At 37.6% G+C, this 17,795-nt stretch overlaps 2 protein-coding genes across 4 annotated transcripts in view; one reads left to right on the forward strand and one right to left on the reverse strand.

The window, feature by feature from the left end:
- The window catches only part of LOC111468535, a 2,142-nt gene extending 1,627 nt beyond the window's left edge, over window positions 1–515 (forward strand). Inside the window, exon 2 of one of the 3 annotated variants that reach the window (XM_023113781.1) lies at window positions 311–515. In XM_023113781.1, the coding sequence (XP_022969549.1) occupies window positions 311–384 (74 nt within the window). In that variant the 3' untranslated portion in view covers window positions 385–515. Of the gene's footprint in view, window positions 1–23; window positions 172–310 lie in introns of those variants that run through there. The other 2 variants (XM_023113783.1, XM_023113782.1) reach the window with 2 other exon arrangements.
- Window positions 516–14,071: 13,556 nt separating this feature from the next.
- Window positions 14,072–15,492, reverse strand: LOC111468537 (stress-response A/B barrel domain-containing protein At5g22580-like). Its single transcript, XM_023113786.1, has 2 exons — window positions 15,303–15,492; window positions 14,072–14,577 (listed from the first exon to the last, which is right to left on the reverse strand). The coding sequence occupies exons 1-2, from the start codon at window positions 15,419–15,421 to the stop codon at window positions 14,253–14,255; spliced, it is 444 nt and encodes a 147-aa protein (XP_022969554.1). The 5' UTR covers window positions 15,422–15,492; the 3' UTR covers window positions 14,072–14,252.
- Window positions 15,493–17,795: the final 2,303 nt, after the last annotated feature.

Here is a 17,795-nt window from a genome sequence, read left to right on the forward strand (position 1 = left end):
TTTTTTTTTTTTTTTTTTTTTTGGATGAGAGATGAGTTTATCTCTCTAGATTTCTCCCTCTAGTTTTTTTTGTTTGACTCGTGATATCTTCGAGATGATAATTTGTACTTCATCGGTATATAAATACTTTGATCAATGGAACGATATTGGCCAAGCCCACCACAAGCAACAGTTTGTTCTCTTTGGGCTTCCCCTTTCAGATTTTTCAGTGTTTCGTTTTTCTCCTCGACCAATGTGTGATATCACAATCCACTCCCCTTTAGAGTCCAGCGTTCTTATTGACACATTGCCTCATGCCTACCTTCTTCAGGGAAGCGCTTCCTCGCTGGCACATTGACTTGTTCGAGGAAGGGGCTCCTCAGTGGCACATCGCCCCGTGTCTAGCTCTGATACCAACTAGAACAACTCAAATCCACCGATAGCAGATATTGTCTTCTTTGAGCTTTTCCTTATATGAATGGTGCAATATGTAAAACGTTTAGATTCAAACCTGGTGTTTCTAATACTAAGTCCGTCTCGATTATGAATTAGGTACAAATTATTTAATTTTTTTATAAAAAAAAGTAATTATTATTGCATTTTTCTATTAGTTAAAAAGAAAATAGACAATTTTGGGTACCTAATGAATAAGAAAGTATTGTCCTTATGAGAGCAGTTGAAGATGATGGTATAAAGCTTCAAAATCATTCAAAAAGCTTTAAAAAAAACAGAATAATAAAGAAAGAGGCCTAAGCTTTTTATTTATTTATTTATTTTTAATTCTTTAATGGAAAAAAAAAAGGATTTATTTTTAAAAAAATGATGATTTTTCTGAAAAAGAAAAATTGAAATGAATCAATCTTTTTGCTTGCTTTTACCATTTTTTTTTTTTTTTAAAGTTTGAGGCAACTCGGGTCCTTTGGTGTTTCTTACGGGCGTTATGGGTATAAATAAGTAACGTAACGTAACGTAACGTCTATTCTTTAAAAACCGAACTTGAATCAATAAAATTGACCAGCAAACAAAATCGAAATTCAACTTAGACAACTAAATTTTATATGATTTATTCAAATTACTCGGCTTAATTCTAATCCAAAAGGTATAAAAAGATGACGTCAATTAATTATCCGTTTCTTAAATAAAGAAATAACATCCTTATCATTGTCCCTAATAGAGTTGACTTATTAATTTTTGAATATGGTAGCAAATTAATAGTATTGTTAAAATTATTCTTTAAATAGGCATTAATTTGTATTATCCAAAAAAAGACACATAAATAATTCTCTAAAGTTTTGTAAAATATTAACTTCTTAATATAGCATTTGTTTTACCTACTAGATATTCTAAATCTCCCCCGAAAAAATATATCGTTTTTTCGTAAAATTATAAATTTTATTTATGAACTTTCATATTTGTACATATGAGATCCCACGTAGATTAGGGAACAAAGTATTTTTTTTTCTAAGGGTGCCAAAACTTCTCCTTACCATACACGTTTTAAAAACTTTGAGGGGAATCCCGAAATGGAAAGCCCAAAGAGTATAATATATGTTAGCGGTGGGTTTAGGGGTTTACAAATAGTATCAGAGCCAGACACTGAATGATGTGTCAGCGAGGAGGCTGAGCCCCGAAGAGAGGTGGACACGAGGCGGTGTGCTAGCAAAGACGTTGTGCCCAAAAGGGGAGGGGGGATTGGGGGGTCCCATGTCGATTGAAGGAGGGAACGAGGCCTAGAGTCAAACGAGTACCAACAAGGATGTTGGGCCCCCAAGCGGGTGAATTGTGAGGAGAGGGAAACAAAACATTCTTGGCGTGGAAAACCTCTCCCTAGTAGACGCATTTTAAAAACTTTAAAGAGAAGCCAAACAATGTGCCAGTGAGGAGGCTAGCCCCGAAGAGGGGTGGACACGAGGCGGTGTGCCAGCAAGGACATTGTGCCCAAAAGGGGTGGGCTGGAGGGTCCTACATTGATTGAAGAAGAGAACGAGTACCAACGAGGACGCTGGGCCCCGAATGGGGTAGATTGTGAGATCCCACGTCGGTTGGAGAATAGAAAAAAACATTTTTTAACCGGGTGTGGAAACCTCTACCTAACAGACCCATATTAAAAAGAAGCCTCAAAAAGGACAATAGCGGTGGGTTTGGGCACTCACGGTACCTATTTGATCCCTATAAAACAATGAAGGTTGATTTAGAAGGAATGATAATCAATCGTGTTAGTAGGGCATACCAATGTACAATTTAAGTTTTTACGCACAAAAATAAACGCATGAAATGTGTGAAGATGCATAGCTCCTAAAACAAAATAATGAAAAAAAGTAGACCCCATTTAAAAGTTGCAAAAACCCATGGGGGTTTGGGCAAAGGCCATTCCAACACAAACACCAACATGGAAGGACACTGAGATGAGGTAATCCAAAAGGGAAGAGGAAGTGTGGAAGGGGACGTGGAGGGGCCATCACATCTTTGGCTCTTTTTGTTTGTTGTCTTCATGTTAGGTATGAATTTAAAAGGCTATGTTTAGGGCTTAGGGAAAGCATTCACTTTTTTAATTTGATTCCATCTCCCATTTTCATATTCACAAGCTTTTGTTTTTGTTGAATGGTTTGTCGAGCACAAAAGGATGTTTTTTCTCTTAAATGGGAGAACGGTTAATTATTGTGAGGTTGTTCGTACCTGAAAACTAAAGAAGGTATATGAATGAACTAAGACCACATCTGAATGAGAGTGATCCTAAGAATATGATGATTAAGAAAGAAAACCAATAAAGTGTATTTTCTTTTTTTGTGGCTCAATTATAAGAATTTCAAAGTTAAACGTCTTTTGTTAGAAACAATTCTATGTTGGGTGATCTCCTTAAAAAACATACCAGTGAGGACGAAGTATGTTGAAAAGACATGTGTTAGTATGTGGAATAGTCATCACTCTTGGACACGAGGAGTAAATAACGTTACTATGTTGCAGAAAAATATTGTGGTCATTAAGTGTCTTATAACGACCCTAAATTTCTATATACTCAGAGTCACTACTAATGTCTTATGCTCATCATTTCTAATGTGGAAATATACATCATCTGTAATATAAATGTCGAAGACATTTAAAACATCATCTCTATGGTCTTACGTGTTTAAATACAAAATAATGAAAGTTAGAGAAAATAAGACAAATACAAGTGAAGAATATTCCGTAAGTGACCTAGTATAAGGGGTCATGCAAATGCAAACACATACCATCATGATTTAGTGGCCTATCTCTAACATTACAGAGGTGACCTCCAATCTTGGACAATTGGATGTGTAGTACTTCCCTATATATGACTTACACGTGCGAATGTGAATCCCCAAGGCACTTGCTCACCCCCTAGATCATTTGGTCAAGCTAATTTGTAGCAACGTCCAGATGTCAGCGAAACCACATAGGAACACCCTCATTATCATACTGTGCACACTTGCACTCATCTTCTTTAAGAGAAATATCCCCATGCTTATGAATACAATATGCATGAGGTACTTCTAAACTCATTGTAATGTCTCTTATGACACAACCCTCTAGTCTTATCTCTTTGTTACACTAAGTAACACAAACTCGTAGATATTTATATTAATATCATTTTCATGCTCTTGTAACGCGTAGATCCACTGCTAGTAGATGTTGTCTTCTTTGGGCTTTCACTCGAAGCTTTAAAACGCATATGCTAAGAGAAGGTTTCCACGTTCTTATAAATGGTTTGTTCTCCTCTCCAACCAATGTGGATATCACAGTTTTTTTATACCATATACTCACTGAAACTCTCTAATTACACCTCATTAATTATCTTCCTCTTCAAAGTCGAAACTCAATAATATTTTTTAAAAAGTCTAAAGAAAAAAAAAAAAACGTATGATATGTATTTTGATTGAGAAGTTATGTAAAAGGTTATAAATAAAACTTAATTAATTAAAATAGTGTATATGAACATTTAGTGTATTGGAATACCTGCATTCATATATTCAAAATAAATAAATAAATAAAATAAATAATTTTAGAGAGAGGAGTTGACTCAGTAATAGGAAGACATTAATTGGCGCTACACAGTTGACTGACGACATTTTCAAGTGATTTGACGGAATTATTTTATTATTATTATTTTTTAATTAGGTTATTTCTTTTTTACATTTTTAATGGTATAAACTTCACTTTTAAAAACTAAAAAAATCAAAATTTAAGATTTTTTCATTTTTGTTTTATTATTTATTTTTAAAACCAAATTTAAATTCTTAAACTATTAAAATAGTTTTAAAAAACTTTTTGTAAAAAATTTATTCACCAATGCTTATAATATGTAGTAATTGGAATTAAAAAAATTTTAAATTTGAATCTCGCCCATACCTCCTACTTAAGCCCATGTGCTTTCCCTCCCTCATTCAATTCCTTCCACCACTGCTCTACAAAACGCACATGTTGGAAACATAGATCCGAGGGTTTGCGAGGTTCAGAATGTCGACGCATTTCTATGAATGTTAGCGAATGCAACATGTTTGAGGTTTTCAGTGTTGTTGTGCGAGTGATTGGTGAACGAACGGTGGCTGGAATCGAGCGTGAGGTCGTTATAGTTTCATGCCCTCTAGAATTTTGGGTTGAAACCACGAAGTCCATGGGTCGAGATTTTACTCGAAAGTCAATGTTCGGACAACCTAACATCCATTAAACCAAGGCACGTCCATTAATTTGTTCAACCCAAAAGAGGACCTTGACCCATCTTGGTGTACGCAACCGGCATAAGGCGACCCACGATTTCCATTGATGTTGTTAGATAAATCCTATTTTAGATTAAAAGTCATTTCTATTTTTTTAGTTTAGTTAACGCCTCACAATTAAAGTTAGTGGGATGTACACGTCTAGTGAAATGACTTTAATTAAATTGCCACTCCTTTCCATTTTTAAGATAGGTTATTTAAATATGTTAATTGAACGAAAATAAAATCATCTCGTCTTTAGCGCGGAATCTAAAATACTGTCTCTTTCTTTGTTTTTCCGTTATTTTCTTCTTCCAACATTTTCTTTCGGCTTTTTTCCTCCGTCAACGATTTCCTCACATTCGCTTAGTCAAAGATAACAAGTGGTATCTAAGCCTCATTCATCTACCGGTATTATATCATTGTGGAGAAGCCAAGTCTATCAAAAGCCAAGTTGAATAGCTCAATTGGTTAGAACGTCAACCTACAAGCGTAAGGGTTGTGGCACACTGTTGAGCTAGAGGAAGAAGAAACAATCGAGTGCCAGGAGGATCAGCTGGCTGGTGTTCGCTACCATATTGTGGTATGTGCCTCCAGAGATGTTGGCATCTCTCGCCACCAAGCGCACCGCGCAATCGGCCTAGGGGGGATCAAATCCCGTTAGGTTGGTGTGCAACGAATGCGGGAGTCCAACATCGAGTAGTTACGGAAGGAGCTCTCGGAGATCTACTTTAAGGACGACAAATCCGTCGATGATTTTTCAATGCGGATCACGGGACTCGAAAATAGCATCACCACTCTCGGTGGGAGCATCGACGAAACAGAAATCATGAAGAAGATGTTGTAGGTCGCCCCAGATCACCCCGAGCAAGTTGCGATTTTGATTGAGACATTACTTGACGTGAACGATGGAAGAGGTGATCGGAAGATTGCACAACGTCGAGCAGAGGAAGAAGAATGCCTCTTCAGCTGTCGACAAGCAGGGTGGTCTACTACTCCTCACTAAGATTGCGCCATCTCTTCCTGCATTGCCTTTAGCCAGCACGGGTTCTTCTCTGCTTCGGTGAAGGAGTTCGATTCATCCATGCTGATAGCATGCAGTTCGGCCACCTCTTCTTCGAGCTCGCGCGCCGCCAATCTCGGTGGTTCACCTCCTCCCAGTAGGTCTTCACTCCTCTGATACCTGACTGTCAGACCATCATCGTGATTGGCATCCAGCATCGAGTCTCCAGTACGTAGTGTTGCGAACTCCACTAGTTTAGGGGGCATAGCAGGAGTTGTGGTTGGTGTTGGTGTAGGCTTGCATGCCTGAAGCTCCGCGACAACTCCGACAAGAGCAACGGGTCCTCCAGCGGTAAAGGTGGTAAGAAGCAATGGAAATCTCGTGGGCGCAAGTGTGGGAAAGAAGTTGATCAAAAGAAGTTGACTGATGGCGGACCAATCTAGTGCTCAAACTGCAGGAAGAAGGGCCACCTGAGCAAGAATTGTTGGAACAAGCTCAAGAACAAAGAGAAGACCAATGTGACCCAATTCGAGGAGGAAGAGCCGAATCTTTTCATGGTGAGCGCATCGGTCTTATCCAATGTCCCCAATTTTGATTCTGAATCCATGGAGGTACGCTGGTTTATCAAGAATATGCAAGAAAAGCAATCAACGACGGCGTAACTACTTCAGTGAGCGTCAAACCCGAGAAAGAGCTTCAGCTGGGCGTGACAAAGGCATCAGCTGGGGAGCCAATTCAGCTGAAGGAGGAGCGAGTGTTCGCTCAAATTGGTGAAAGAGACAAGCAGCAAGAGCACCGACGATGGGTCCTCGACACGGGGGCAACAAACCATATGACCGGGGCCAGGTTTGCATTCTCCAATCTCGACTCGGGGATTCGCGGGACAGTGAAGTTTTGCGATGGCTCCGTCGTTGAGATCGAAAGGCGCGACACCATCTTGTTCGTCGGCAAGGGAGGCGAGGACAGCAAGCTAACCCATCCCAAGGCTCAAGGTTAACCTTGTAAGCCTGGGTCAACTCGATGAGGCCAGCTGCTTCATCTCCATTGAGCACGGGCTACTCAAGATCTGCGATGATTGACGACGGCTGCTCACGCAAGTTCGGCGCACGATAAACCGCCTTTACATCCTGGAGTTGGAGATAAAGCAACCGGTCAGCCTCTCGGCAAGGACCGAAGAAGTATCTTGAAGGTGGCACGTAAGGTATGGACACCTGAACTTTCCTGCTCTTCAAAAACTACTCAAGGAGGAGATGGTGCACGGTTTGCCAGCAATCGAAGGCGTGAACAGGCTATGCGACGGGTGTCTCATCGGCAAGTAAAGGCGTACTCCCTTTCCGTCTGAGGCATCCTTTCGCGCCGGTGAGACGTTAGAGCTCGTGCATGACGATATCTGCGGGCTCATCAAGTCGGTGACCCCAAGCGGCAAGACTCTCTTCTTCCTGCTAGTTGATGACAAAAGCCGCTTCATGTGGCTGATCCTGCTGCAAGTGAAAAGTGAGGCGGCAGAGGCGATTATAAGCGCATTCAAACACGAGCAGAGGCTGAATGCGGGAAGAATATGCAAGTGCTGCACACAGACCGATACGAAGAATTTGCCTTGGTGAGCTTCGGTAAGTACTGCGACGAGCTCGACATGTAGCAGCACCTAACGGCGCCCTACTTCCCCAGCAGAACGGGGTGATGAAGTACCGAAATCAGACTATCGTTGGGACAGCAAGGTCATTGTTGACGACGAACGGGATGTTGGAAGGTTCTAGGAAGAGGCGGTCATGATGGCTGTCTACCTCCTCATCCTCTATAAGGGTTTGTAGCAACTCATACATCTAGTGATTATGCTTTCCCCCTCAAAGCAACTACCTTGCTAGACACACACTACTAGAGAGGTAGGAAAGCGAAGTTGTGAGAGTCTTCAGATTTTAAAAATAGTAAAAAAAAAAAAAGATTATCATATATATATATATATTTTTGGATAACAATAATATTTAGATAGAGTCTTCATTCATTAAAATGAAAAAACATAAATATAATTAAAGTATAAAATATAGGATCATCCGAGTTTCAAACTTTTATGTTTATTCTTTAAAAATGATTATTTTAGTCTTTAAAATTTAAAAATAAAAGTAGTAGACTTTTTAAAAGAAAAAAAAATATATAATTACTCTAAAAGGGAATTATTTATAGTTTGACCTTAAAATTTGTAAAAAAAAAATATCAAATAATGATAATAATTGTAAAAAGCCCATTTGAAAATGATATCGTGGAGTGGATTTATTTTGTTGAATAATATGATTCAATTATTATTATTATTATTATTATTATTATTAAGCTTTTTGAAATGAAAATGAGTTAGGCTAACAAATATAAGAAGGTCCCATTTAGGTTGAATTTTAACAACTCTATTAATGGAACCAAACCAAATTTTAGTTTGATATCATGGATTTGCTACAAAATTATGAGTATCCTAAGCACAATCCCAAGAAAGCTCATTTTATTTTTTAAACAATAACAAACGTCCTCGAGTACGACTCTTCATAAACGGCCAAATTTCTTTTTGAATATTGAACTTCCTCGTCCATGTCTCGATCCAAAGTATTTATTAGTTTCTTTTTACAAAGTCAAGTTCGATTTCTTCCTATTTTGATTCATGTTTATTTCGTAAGAATTATGGAAATTTATTACAAAGTTATAAAGTTGGTTAAATTTTTGAAAAACCAAAAATTTGGAGTAGTTCGTAGGTTGACATTTTTTTGTTGGGTCAACTCGATCAACCTAACCAGGGTTACAATCTAACCCTACCTACCCTATATTACTTCTATAATTATTATGAATTTCATTAAGAATATTTGACATTTGTAATCAATGTTAGTGATGCGTTATGACTAATGAATGTTTGATATTTGAGATATATGGGATTGAGTTAAATTGGGTTGTGAACTCTATTCTGGTTATTAGATCACCCATCCAACTCTCATCATTCTCAACACTATTTACAAAGTTAAAAAAATTGAATGACTCGGAAAAATTCAATCAATTCAATCTAGTCTAGCCTAGTGTGTACCGTTTGGTTTGGGTTGGATTGTAAATGTATTTAAGTTTTTTCATGGGTTTTTCGAATTAATTTTAAAATATTATTTTTTCTTTGTAAATGCATATATTTATTTTATTTTTATTTAATTTCATAAATAACTTTTTTTTATTCTCTAACAATTTTTTAATTATTTTGATGGTAATTTTTTAAAAAATATAATGAAATTGAGGGGTAAACATCTCCCGTTTATTAAAAAAAATTGAATAAATGATATAAACAACTCAAATTAATCCAACAAAAAAAAAAAAAAAAAATAGTTGGGTTGGGTTGAGTTTATAATTTAACCATAGTTGTATGAGTTGAAAATTTTAAACCTAAATTGAGTCTGAGTCGTAGTTGAATTTGGTCGAAAAAAAATATTCTAACCGGATCGACCCAATCTATGAACACTTCTAACACTATTTATGAAATAGGCCTTTGAAAATGGGCTTTAAAGCCCAGCCCAATGAATTGAAATTTTCTCTTGAGAACTTCCTCAAAATGGGTCCATTTCTAACCTTTTTAACACAATTTTTTGTTTTAAGCTTATCCCTTTTTGGTACGTGACGACGTTGGTCCGAAGTTTTGAGTTCTTATCCCTTAGACTCTCCCTCTCCCTATGAGAGACTTGTGGGGTCTTTATGTGTTAGGAATCACGAATCTCCACAATGATATGATACTGTCTATTTTGAGCATAAGCTCTCATGGCTTTGCTTTAGGCTTCCCTAAATGCCTCCTACCAATGGAGATGTATTATTTACTTATTAACCCGTGATCATTCCCTAAATTAGCCAACGTGGGACTCCCTCCCAACAATCCTCAACATTATGCTAAGTGAACAACTCAATCCTGGCCTATGCCCGAGGCTTCATGCGTACCCCGCAACATAGTCTAATACTTGCATCCAAGGTTTCATGTGTTCCATGCGATCCAATCTGTGTACCTATGTCCAAGGCTTCATGCATTCCTTGCGATATAGTTTAAGTACCTACGTCCAGGGCTTCATGCGTTCCCTGCGATGTAGTTTGTGTCATAGGACCATGTTGCATTGCTCATCGAGAAGTCCTTAGGATATCTTGGGTTCTCGTTCTAAGAGTTCTTTGTCAAGTCTTGGAGTACAACTAAGGAAAAATTATTAACAAGTATGCTATAATTCATATGAGTCATAAACATTTCTTTACATGTATAAATCTTACATAAGCATATTGTCACTTAGTACTTTTCCTCAGGGTTAATATCTCAAAGTTGTCCTAATCTCCTTTTAAGGTCTTTTGTACTTAACCTTAATATCATATAAGAGCCTGAGGGACGCCCCTTTGCTTGTCATGGCGTGAGGGTCACAACCTACTCTCTTCATACTATGGTTGTGACATTCTCCTCCACTTAGCTTAGTCATCATCCTCGATGACTTACTCGACTCACAATCATATTACAGATTGTGACATTCTCCCCCACTTAATTTCGTCATCGTCCTCGATGACTTCCTCGGGCGCATTCGCCCCACCTATTGTGTAATGTTAGAATTCTCATAGAGGTATTTTGGTCATTTACCCCTCAAATCTTGGTTTAAATCCTCTTCATATTCAAATGACCTTGTAACTTTGTATAATCCGTTTAAATCATGGCATATGTCTCCTCATCAAATTTCATGCCATTTAGAGGTCACTTTGATCATAAGCTAGTGGTACATAATTGTAATTGTATTTTAGTTATTTTACACATTCCCTTGATTTAGCCCTTTATCATGTCATATTGAGTATTCTCTTAAAATTTCAAGAGCAACAAAGTTCATTTAGTAGGGTTGTGGCTCCGATGCATCATTGAAATTGGACACTGACTTGCTTCCTTCTTTTAATAGGGGATTGTCCCCTTCCTCATCATCCTCTTTCACGTCCTTTAGGCGACATGTTTCTAAAATCAACCCATACTTTTCCTTAAGTCTATTAGTTGCTATCGTAATTCACATCATATTACATATCATCATAAACATACAATTTGGCAAGTACGATATTTTCACAAACATATACATAGGTCAAGCATCATACTCCGACAATAATAAAATCAAAGCTGACAAATTCAATCATAAGCAACATTTAAAAGTTGTAAGTAATCATAGTATACGCAATCAAAAACATTTTTTTTTTCTTATCTTATGCATGACATACCTGATGGTGACGGAGCATCAATAATGGGATGCTTCAAAATAATAAAATCAGAGCTATCAAATTCAATCATAAGCTACATTTACCAATGGTAAGTAATCATAGTATATGTCATAAAAAACATTTTTTTCTCATCTTATGTTATGCGGGACTATGGAACATGTTAAGTCTATCTCGTAGGCTAGTCTACAAAATCTATAATCTAGTATCCACTGTAATGACTTAAGCCCACCGCTAGCATATATTGTTCTCTTTGAACTTTCTCTCAAGATTTTTAAAACGTGTTTGTTAGGAAAAGATTTCCACACCCTTATAAAAAAAATGTTTAGTTCTACTCCCCAACCGATGTGAGATCGCACGCTAAAACATGAAATTTCAAGTTTTTTCCTAGGGATATTGTAAATTTTGTAAAATTATTCAATAATTAATCCACCAAACTTAATTTTACCAAGATAAAAATGGTAACATTCATGGTTGAATGGGATGAAATAAAAAAATTATGGTTATAAGGTTGACCCTTCTATTTGCTTTTACAAGTGAAGACATTCAAACAAAACACAAAGTCCCTTTTTACCCTTAATCAATACACTTGGGGAGGATGATATAGGGACATATTTGATATTTCACACTTCCTTCTTGATAGTATGTTTTGTCTTTTAAGTAAACTCTTCACAAAACTACAATAATTTGCAAAGGGACCCAACATGGACGTGAACAAAAAGTTTCAAATATTTTTAAATATTCAAATTCAACTCGTATTAATCAACCTTAAAAGAATCAAATTATGAGAATTAAATTTGGACATTTGAAACGGGAATTAAAAGAGAAACTAAGTTAACATTTTTATTTCAAAATTTTATGACGTTTAGTTTGTAATTTTTTCATGAAAAAATTCATTTCATTTCACTACATACGTCATTGATAGCATCTACTCGTGTCCTATTTTGTCTAAGAGTGAATGTCTCTTATCCAAAGCTTTTTTCGAGTTTGTTATGGATCAATGTCACTAGTCTTTTTCCACCATCATTAAATTTTAACATAATTTCTTTTTAACGTAATGATTTGTGTTGTAGACTCGTGCAAGTAGACTTCTTAAATTCAAATGCTAAACTAGAAAGAAGTATCTACTCGTTATGGAATCTCAAGTGTCAAAGTGTGAATTTCATATAAAAAAAAAAAAAAAAAGAACGTGTTATATCCGAAACATACGAAATATAGTAAATCTCGTAAAGACAGATGTAGTAGGGGTTGCAAACTGGAGGGTACACAACTTGGTTTTGGAAGATATGACACTCAAAGTTGTAGAGCTGGTCGTCTTTCCTATCGAGCCATTAAAGCAGCGCATAGGGCTATAATCGGACAATTCCATCGTGCCTGAGCGTTTTTTTGTAGACCAAACATTCATTACATTGACAAAATGAACATCATTAAAGCAGCCAGCAAAGAAAGGAGAAATTTAGCACCAGCTCTGACAATCCCACCCTCAGAAAACGCCTAATCTTCTGCACAATCATAGAAAAAGCAGTAAAAACATGAGCCTCAAATCAAATGTCCAAAACTAATTTCTTTGCACCCAACAACATGTCATTTGCACTGACTTGGCACATGATCACGAATTTATATCCATTTCTGAGCTCAAAATCAGGAGTTACAGTAAACCCTTCTGTAATGGGAGCATTTCAACTGATTTGGATGAAAGCACTTGTTCAGCTTTCCAAGTTCCTCAAAGAATATCAAACAAGTTTGTGAGATCGGAGAATAAAGTATTCTTTATAAGGGTGTGAACACATCTTCCTAGCAACCGCGTTTTAAAAGCTTTGAGAGAAAAGCCGTAAGGGAAAGTCCAAAAAGGATAATGATATCAGAGCCAGACACCGAGCAACGTGCTAGCAATGAGGTTGAGTCCCGAAAGGGGTTGGACACGAAGAGGTGTGCCAGCAAGGACGTTAGACCCCAAAGGGAGATGGGTTGAGAGAACTCACATCGATTGGAGAAGGGAACGAGTGTCATCGAGGACACTGAGCCTCGAAGGGAGTGGATTGTGAGATCCCACATCGGTTGAGGAAGAGAACAAAACATTGTTTATAAGGATGTGAAAACTCCTCCCTGACATACACGTTTCAAAAATCTTGAGGGGAAGCCTAAAAGGGAAATCCCAAAGAGGACAATATCGGCTAGTGGTGGACTTGGATCGTTACATAGTTGTTTTTTGGGATCCTTGTTCGTGCTTTTGTAAAGATTCAGTAAAGGGTTTTGTTGGGTCGAAGAAGGAGCAGGACCCAGTTGGATTGGAGCTCAGGAAAGGGGGTTGAATTTGGATATTACTATAAGCATTTGAGTCAGTTTTTTGAGAAATGGTAGAAACTAAACAAGAAATTCAGGAACAGAAAAGAGTGTAGAAGTTCTTGTGTGGTTAAGTAAGACAATGGTTGAATACAGAGAGCAATAGAGAATCAGTCTCTTAGATCGAGGCTTCTTCCACATATTCCAGTTTTATAAGTTATGAGACCTCATTTTCTTCCTTCGCACCTGTCACACTTATGCAGCAGTAAATTATTGACTCTCTCTTCTTTTAAAGATTCCCTCTAAAAGATATAAACAACAAAAGCAAAAAACAAAGGTGAAGATATCAATTAGGATACGTCTATATTGCTCCATATATGAATCATATCCAGCATCTACACAATTTAGTTTTGGACCAACAATCGTATATAAAAATTCAGAGAGAAAGCCTGAAAGGAAAAGCCTAAAAATAACAGTATCTGTTTGCAGTGGCTTGGACTATTACAAGTAATATTAGCTAAACATTTTGTGATATGTCAACGAGGATGCTAGAAGAGGAGGTGGACATTGGGTGGTGTGCTAGGGAGGACGCTAAGCCCCAAAGGGGGTGAACACCGAATGGTGTGCCAATAAAGACGTTGGGCCATGAAGAGGAGTAGATTGTGAGATTTCACATCAATTGAAGAAGGGAACGAATGACATCGAGGACGCTGGACCCTAAAGGAGGTGGATTGTGAGATCCCACGTCGAGAAAAATGAAAGATTCTTTATAAAGGTGTAAAAACCTCTAATTAACAGAGTCGTTTTGAAGACTTGAAGGGAAGCCGAAAAGAAGATCCTACGTAAGTATTAATCAAGGAAATAAAAAGAAACATAGCAAGAACATATTATATTATAGCAACCAAATGCATGGATCTTCATCAACCACATTCTTCCCATTAACTAAACACTTCACTTCCCATGATTCTCAAAGCAAACAGAAGAACACAACACTACATACTGCAAATAAAGATGAGACTACGATTTTTTTAACGTTTCCAATCTTATGCCGGAGCAGATGCCGGTGTCGGTGTCGGTGGTGGTGCTGGTGCTGATACTGGCGGTGGTGGTGGTGGTAAAGGTGTGGATGCCATCACAGATGGTGGAACAGCTTCGGGTGATGGGGGTGGCAGTGCAGGTGGCTTGACGAGAAGAGATGGGAAATCAAGGACAATAATCTTGTCAATGGCTGCACTGAAAGTGGGACAGAACTCAAGATGCTTAGGATGGGTAAGAAATGAAGCGATGGCTTCTTTGTCATCAAATGTCATTGAGAAGACGTGCGTGAAGCCTTGTGTCACCATGTCTTGCCCTTCAACATCATGTCCCCTGTCCAAACCAACCACATTTCACTCAAAAAAATCAACATTCATGCGGCCATAATTTTGAAAAATAACCACTATAATCTATAATCTATAATCTATAATCTTCTAGGGTAACAATTCAAGCCCACCACTAGGCGCTAGTCGATATAGTCTTCTTTGGATTTTTCCTTTCGAACTTTCTTTCAAGATTTTCAAAACGCGTCTGTTAGGGAGAGGTTTCCACACCTTTATAAACAATGTGTCGTTTTCCTCCCCAACCGACGTGGGATCTCATAATCCGCTCAAAGAAGACAATATTTATTAGTGGTGGACTTGAACCATTACAAATGGTATCAGAGCCAGACACCGAGCGATATGTCAGTGAGGAGGCTGTTCTCCGAAGGTGTAGACACGAGGCGGTGTGCCAGCACGGAAGCTGGACCTCGAAGGAGGTGGATTTGGTGGGGGTCCCACATCAATTGGAGAAAGGAACGAGTGCCAGCGAGAATGCTGGGCCTTGAAAAGGGGTGGATTGTGAGATCCCATGTCGGTTGGGAAGGAGAACAAAACATCATTTATAAGGGTGTGGAAACCTCTCCAGAACGTTTTAAGCTGAAAGAGAACAATATCTACCGGCGGTGGGCTTGAGTCATTACATCACGGTTCAAATTCATTAAAGGTATTGAGACTTCACAGCACATAACATCTTACACAACAGAGAGATAAAGGGCAAAAAAAGGGGAGAGATACCATTCAAAGGACTTGACATAGTCAATATCAGAAACCATCTTCTCCACTTGCTCAACAATCTCTTCCACATTAACACTCTCCTTAAACTTGGCAATGACAAGGTGCTTGAACTCGGCCATGGCAGCGTAGGAAAACCAAGCTCACTCACTCACAACACAGGTGAAATGGGGTAATTGAAGAGCAGAATTTATAGAGAGGCATTTCGTCGAACAGGTGAACGTCGAGACGGGGAGTGACAGGTTTTTTCCCCCTGTGAGCGCTGACACACCCCCACGTTCCATAATTTCTTGGTTGGCTTTTGCAGCAATCAATCACCTAAAAATGGGTATGAATACTTACAAAAGGATTAAAGGAGAAAGGACCCACAAGTCGGCCGCTTCGGCGCTGCCCCGCACGGTTGGACCTGTCCTCCTCTCCTGCTTTTCCCCTCCTTGGGACCCTCTCCTTCTCTCTCCTCCCTACACAATAATTAAAAAAAGTAGGGGAGAGAGAGAGAGTGAGAAGTCTTTTTGGTTGAAAAGAAGAAGAAAAACCAAGGCAGGAAGCAACACATTACCCACACTCAATTAATTCACTCCTTTTTAATTGCTTTTATTTCTTCTTTCATTTATTAAACCTCTCCCATCTATGCTTACTATCCGACCACACCCAAAACCCTAAACCATAAACCCTAATAATAAACACACTCAAAACCCTAAACCATAAACCCTAATGATAAACACACTCAAAACCCTAAACTATAAACCCTAATGATAAACACACTCAAAACCCTAAACCATAAACCCTAATAATAAACCTAAACACAAAAAGGCAAAACCCAAAGGCTACGAAATGGCTGGTTGGTTACCTACGACTTTGAGTAGGTGAGCCCAAGATGGTCAAATAGATTAGGTTGGCTTAAAAATATTCCATCGTCATCTTATTCTTCTTCTTAGCTTCGGGTTTGAGTTGAAGGGCTTAGTTGTAACCTTCACATGAATTTTACCTTTTTCTTTTCTTCTTATTTTTTTTATTTAATATTTGTTTGAAATAATAAATGTATCTATTAACTCGTGGTGTGTATATAGTTTGAGTTAAGATTACAATTGTAAAAACAAAAAAATTCATTGGCTTATTTAGTCATAATAATTGCTCTATTTTATCTAAGTTCAGCAGTTGGGTGTCAGTCAAAGAATACATTTTCTGATATGTCCAACTCGACTTTTTGGCTCGTCCAGCTTGAATTTGATACGTTTGGACCATTTTCTACTATTTTTTACCTCTTTGAGAGCCAAATTTAGATTATTTTATATAATTGATTAGTCGATTTTTGTAGTTGAATTCTAAATTATGATTGTGATACTAGAATTAGATTTCATAGAGAAGTTTTAAGCTCATCGTGGGAGTGTAATTGTTTTGGCATAGGGCAACTAAGCAAGTGGATTTACTTTTGGCTTGCTTGGATGGCTTGTATGATGCATGATTGATGTGATTTATGGTCCTACACATGTCATGTTTTATGATTGCTCAACGTGTGACAAGTTATGTAAATTATGTTATGATACAAGTTATGTTAGGTTATAAGTTATGTTACGATGTGATTATGTTATGGTATGGAACTATATTGTGATATCTATGTTATATGATATATGAACCTCCGCATGTCACACCATGTAATATATGTTAACATGTTAGTTCTATGCCTATGAGACATTAAAAAGCCATATACTTTAATTAGGTCTCATAGGAACACTATATTATAAAAAGAATGGATTAATGACTTGCATGGTAAGTATATGTCATGATTTAAAGTTATGGGGACCTCAAGCGCTTTATATGATACGTACATCATGATACTTCCTCGTTATGGTTAGTACGAACATGTACATCACGATATCTATGTATGTCATGATATTATGCGAGCGTTTTTCCCTTCATGGCTCCGGTAGAGTGAGCGTGTACTAGCTAAAGGGCAGGGCTAAGGGGTACATATACGTTGCCTGGTGGGTCCATGTGCGTGTATGTGGGTCGTGTTAAGAAAAGTATAACACATCTAATTTTTACTGAAAATTGGAAAGTAGAGTTCAAGGCCAGATGTTTTTATGAAAAAAGTTAAGTCCCACCTTAATTGCATGTGGCTACATTTTCCGATCCTTACAGTATGGTTAAGTTCATGGTGGGAGTAGTCTTACATTAGCTAATTAAGAAGATAATCATGAGTTCTATAAATAAGAAATATATCTCCGTTGATACGAGGCCTTTTTGAGAAACGAAAAGCAAACCCATGAGAGCTTATATTCAAAGTAGACAATATCATACCATTGTGAAAGTCCTTGATTCTTAACAAGGTGACTTTCTTAAAAAAATTCTAAAAAAATAATGTGAGCATGCATATAAGAGGTAAGAGGTAAGAGGTAAGGGAATAATCTAAGGAGGCATTATAAAGATATGCTAAATAGTACATACAAGTGAAAATTTCTCTATAGATGACATTGTCCATGTGAAAAAGTGGAA

This window comes from Cucurbita maxima, unplaced genomic scaffold (assembly GCF_002738345.1).
Source record: "Cucurbita maxima cultivar Rimu unplaced genomic scaffold, Cmax_1.0 Cma_Scf00037, whole genome shotgun sequence".
Classification (NCBI taxonomy): domain Eukaryota; kingdom Viridiplantae; phylum Streptophyta; class Magnoliopsida; order Cucurbitales; family Cucurbitaceae; genus Cucurbita; species Cucurbita maxima.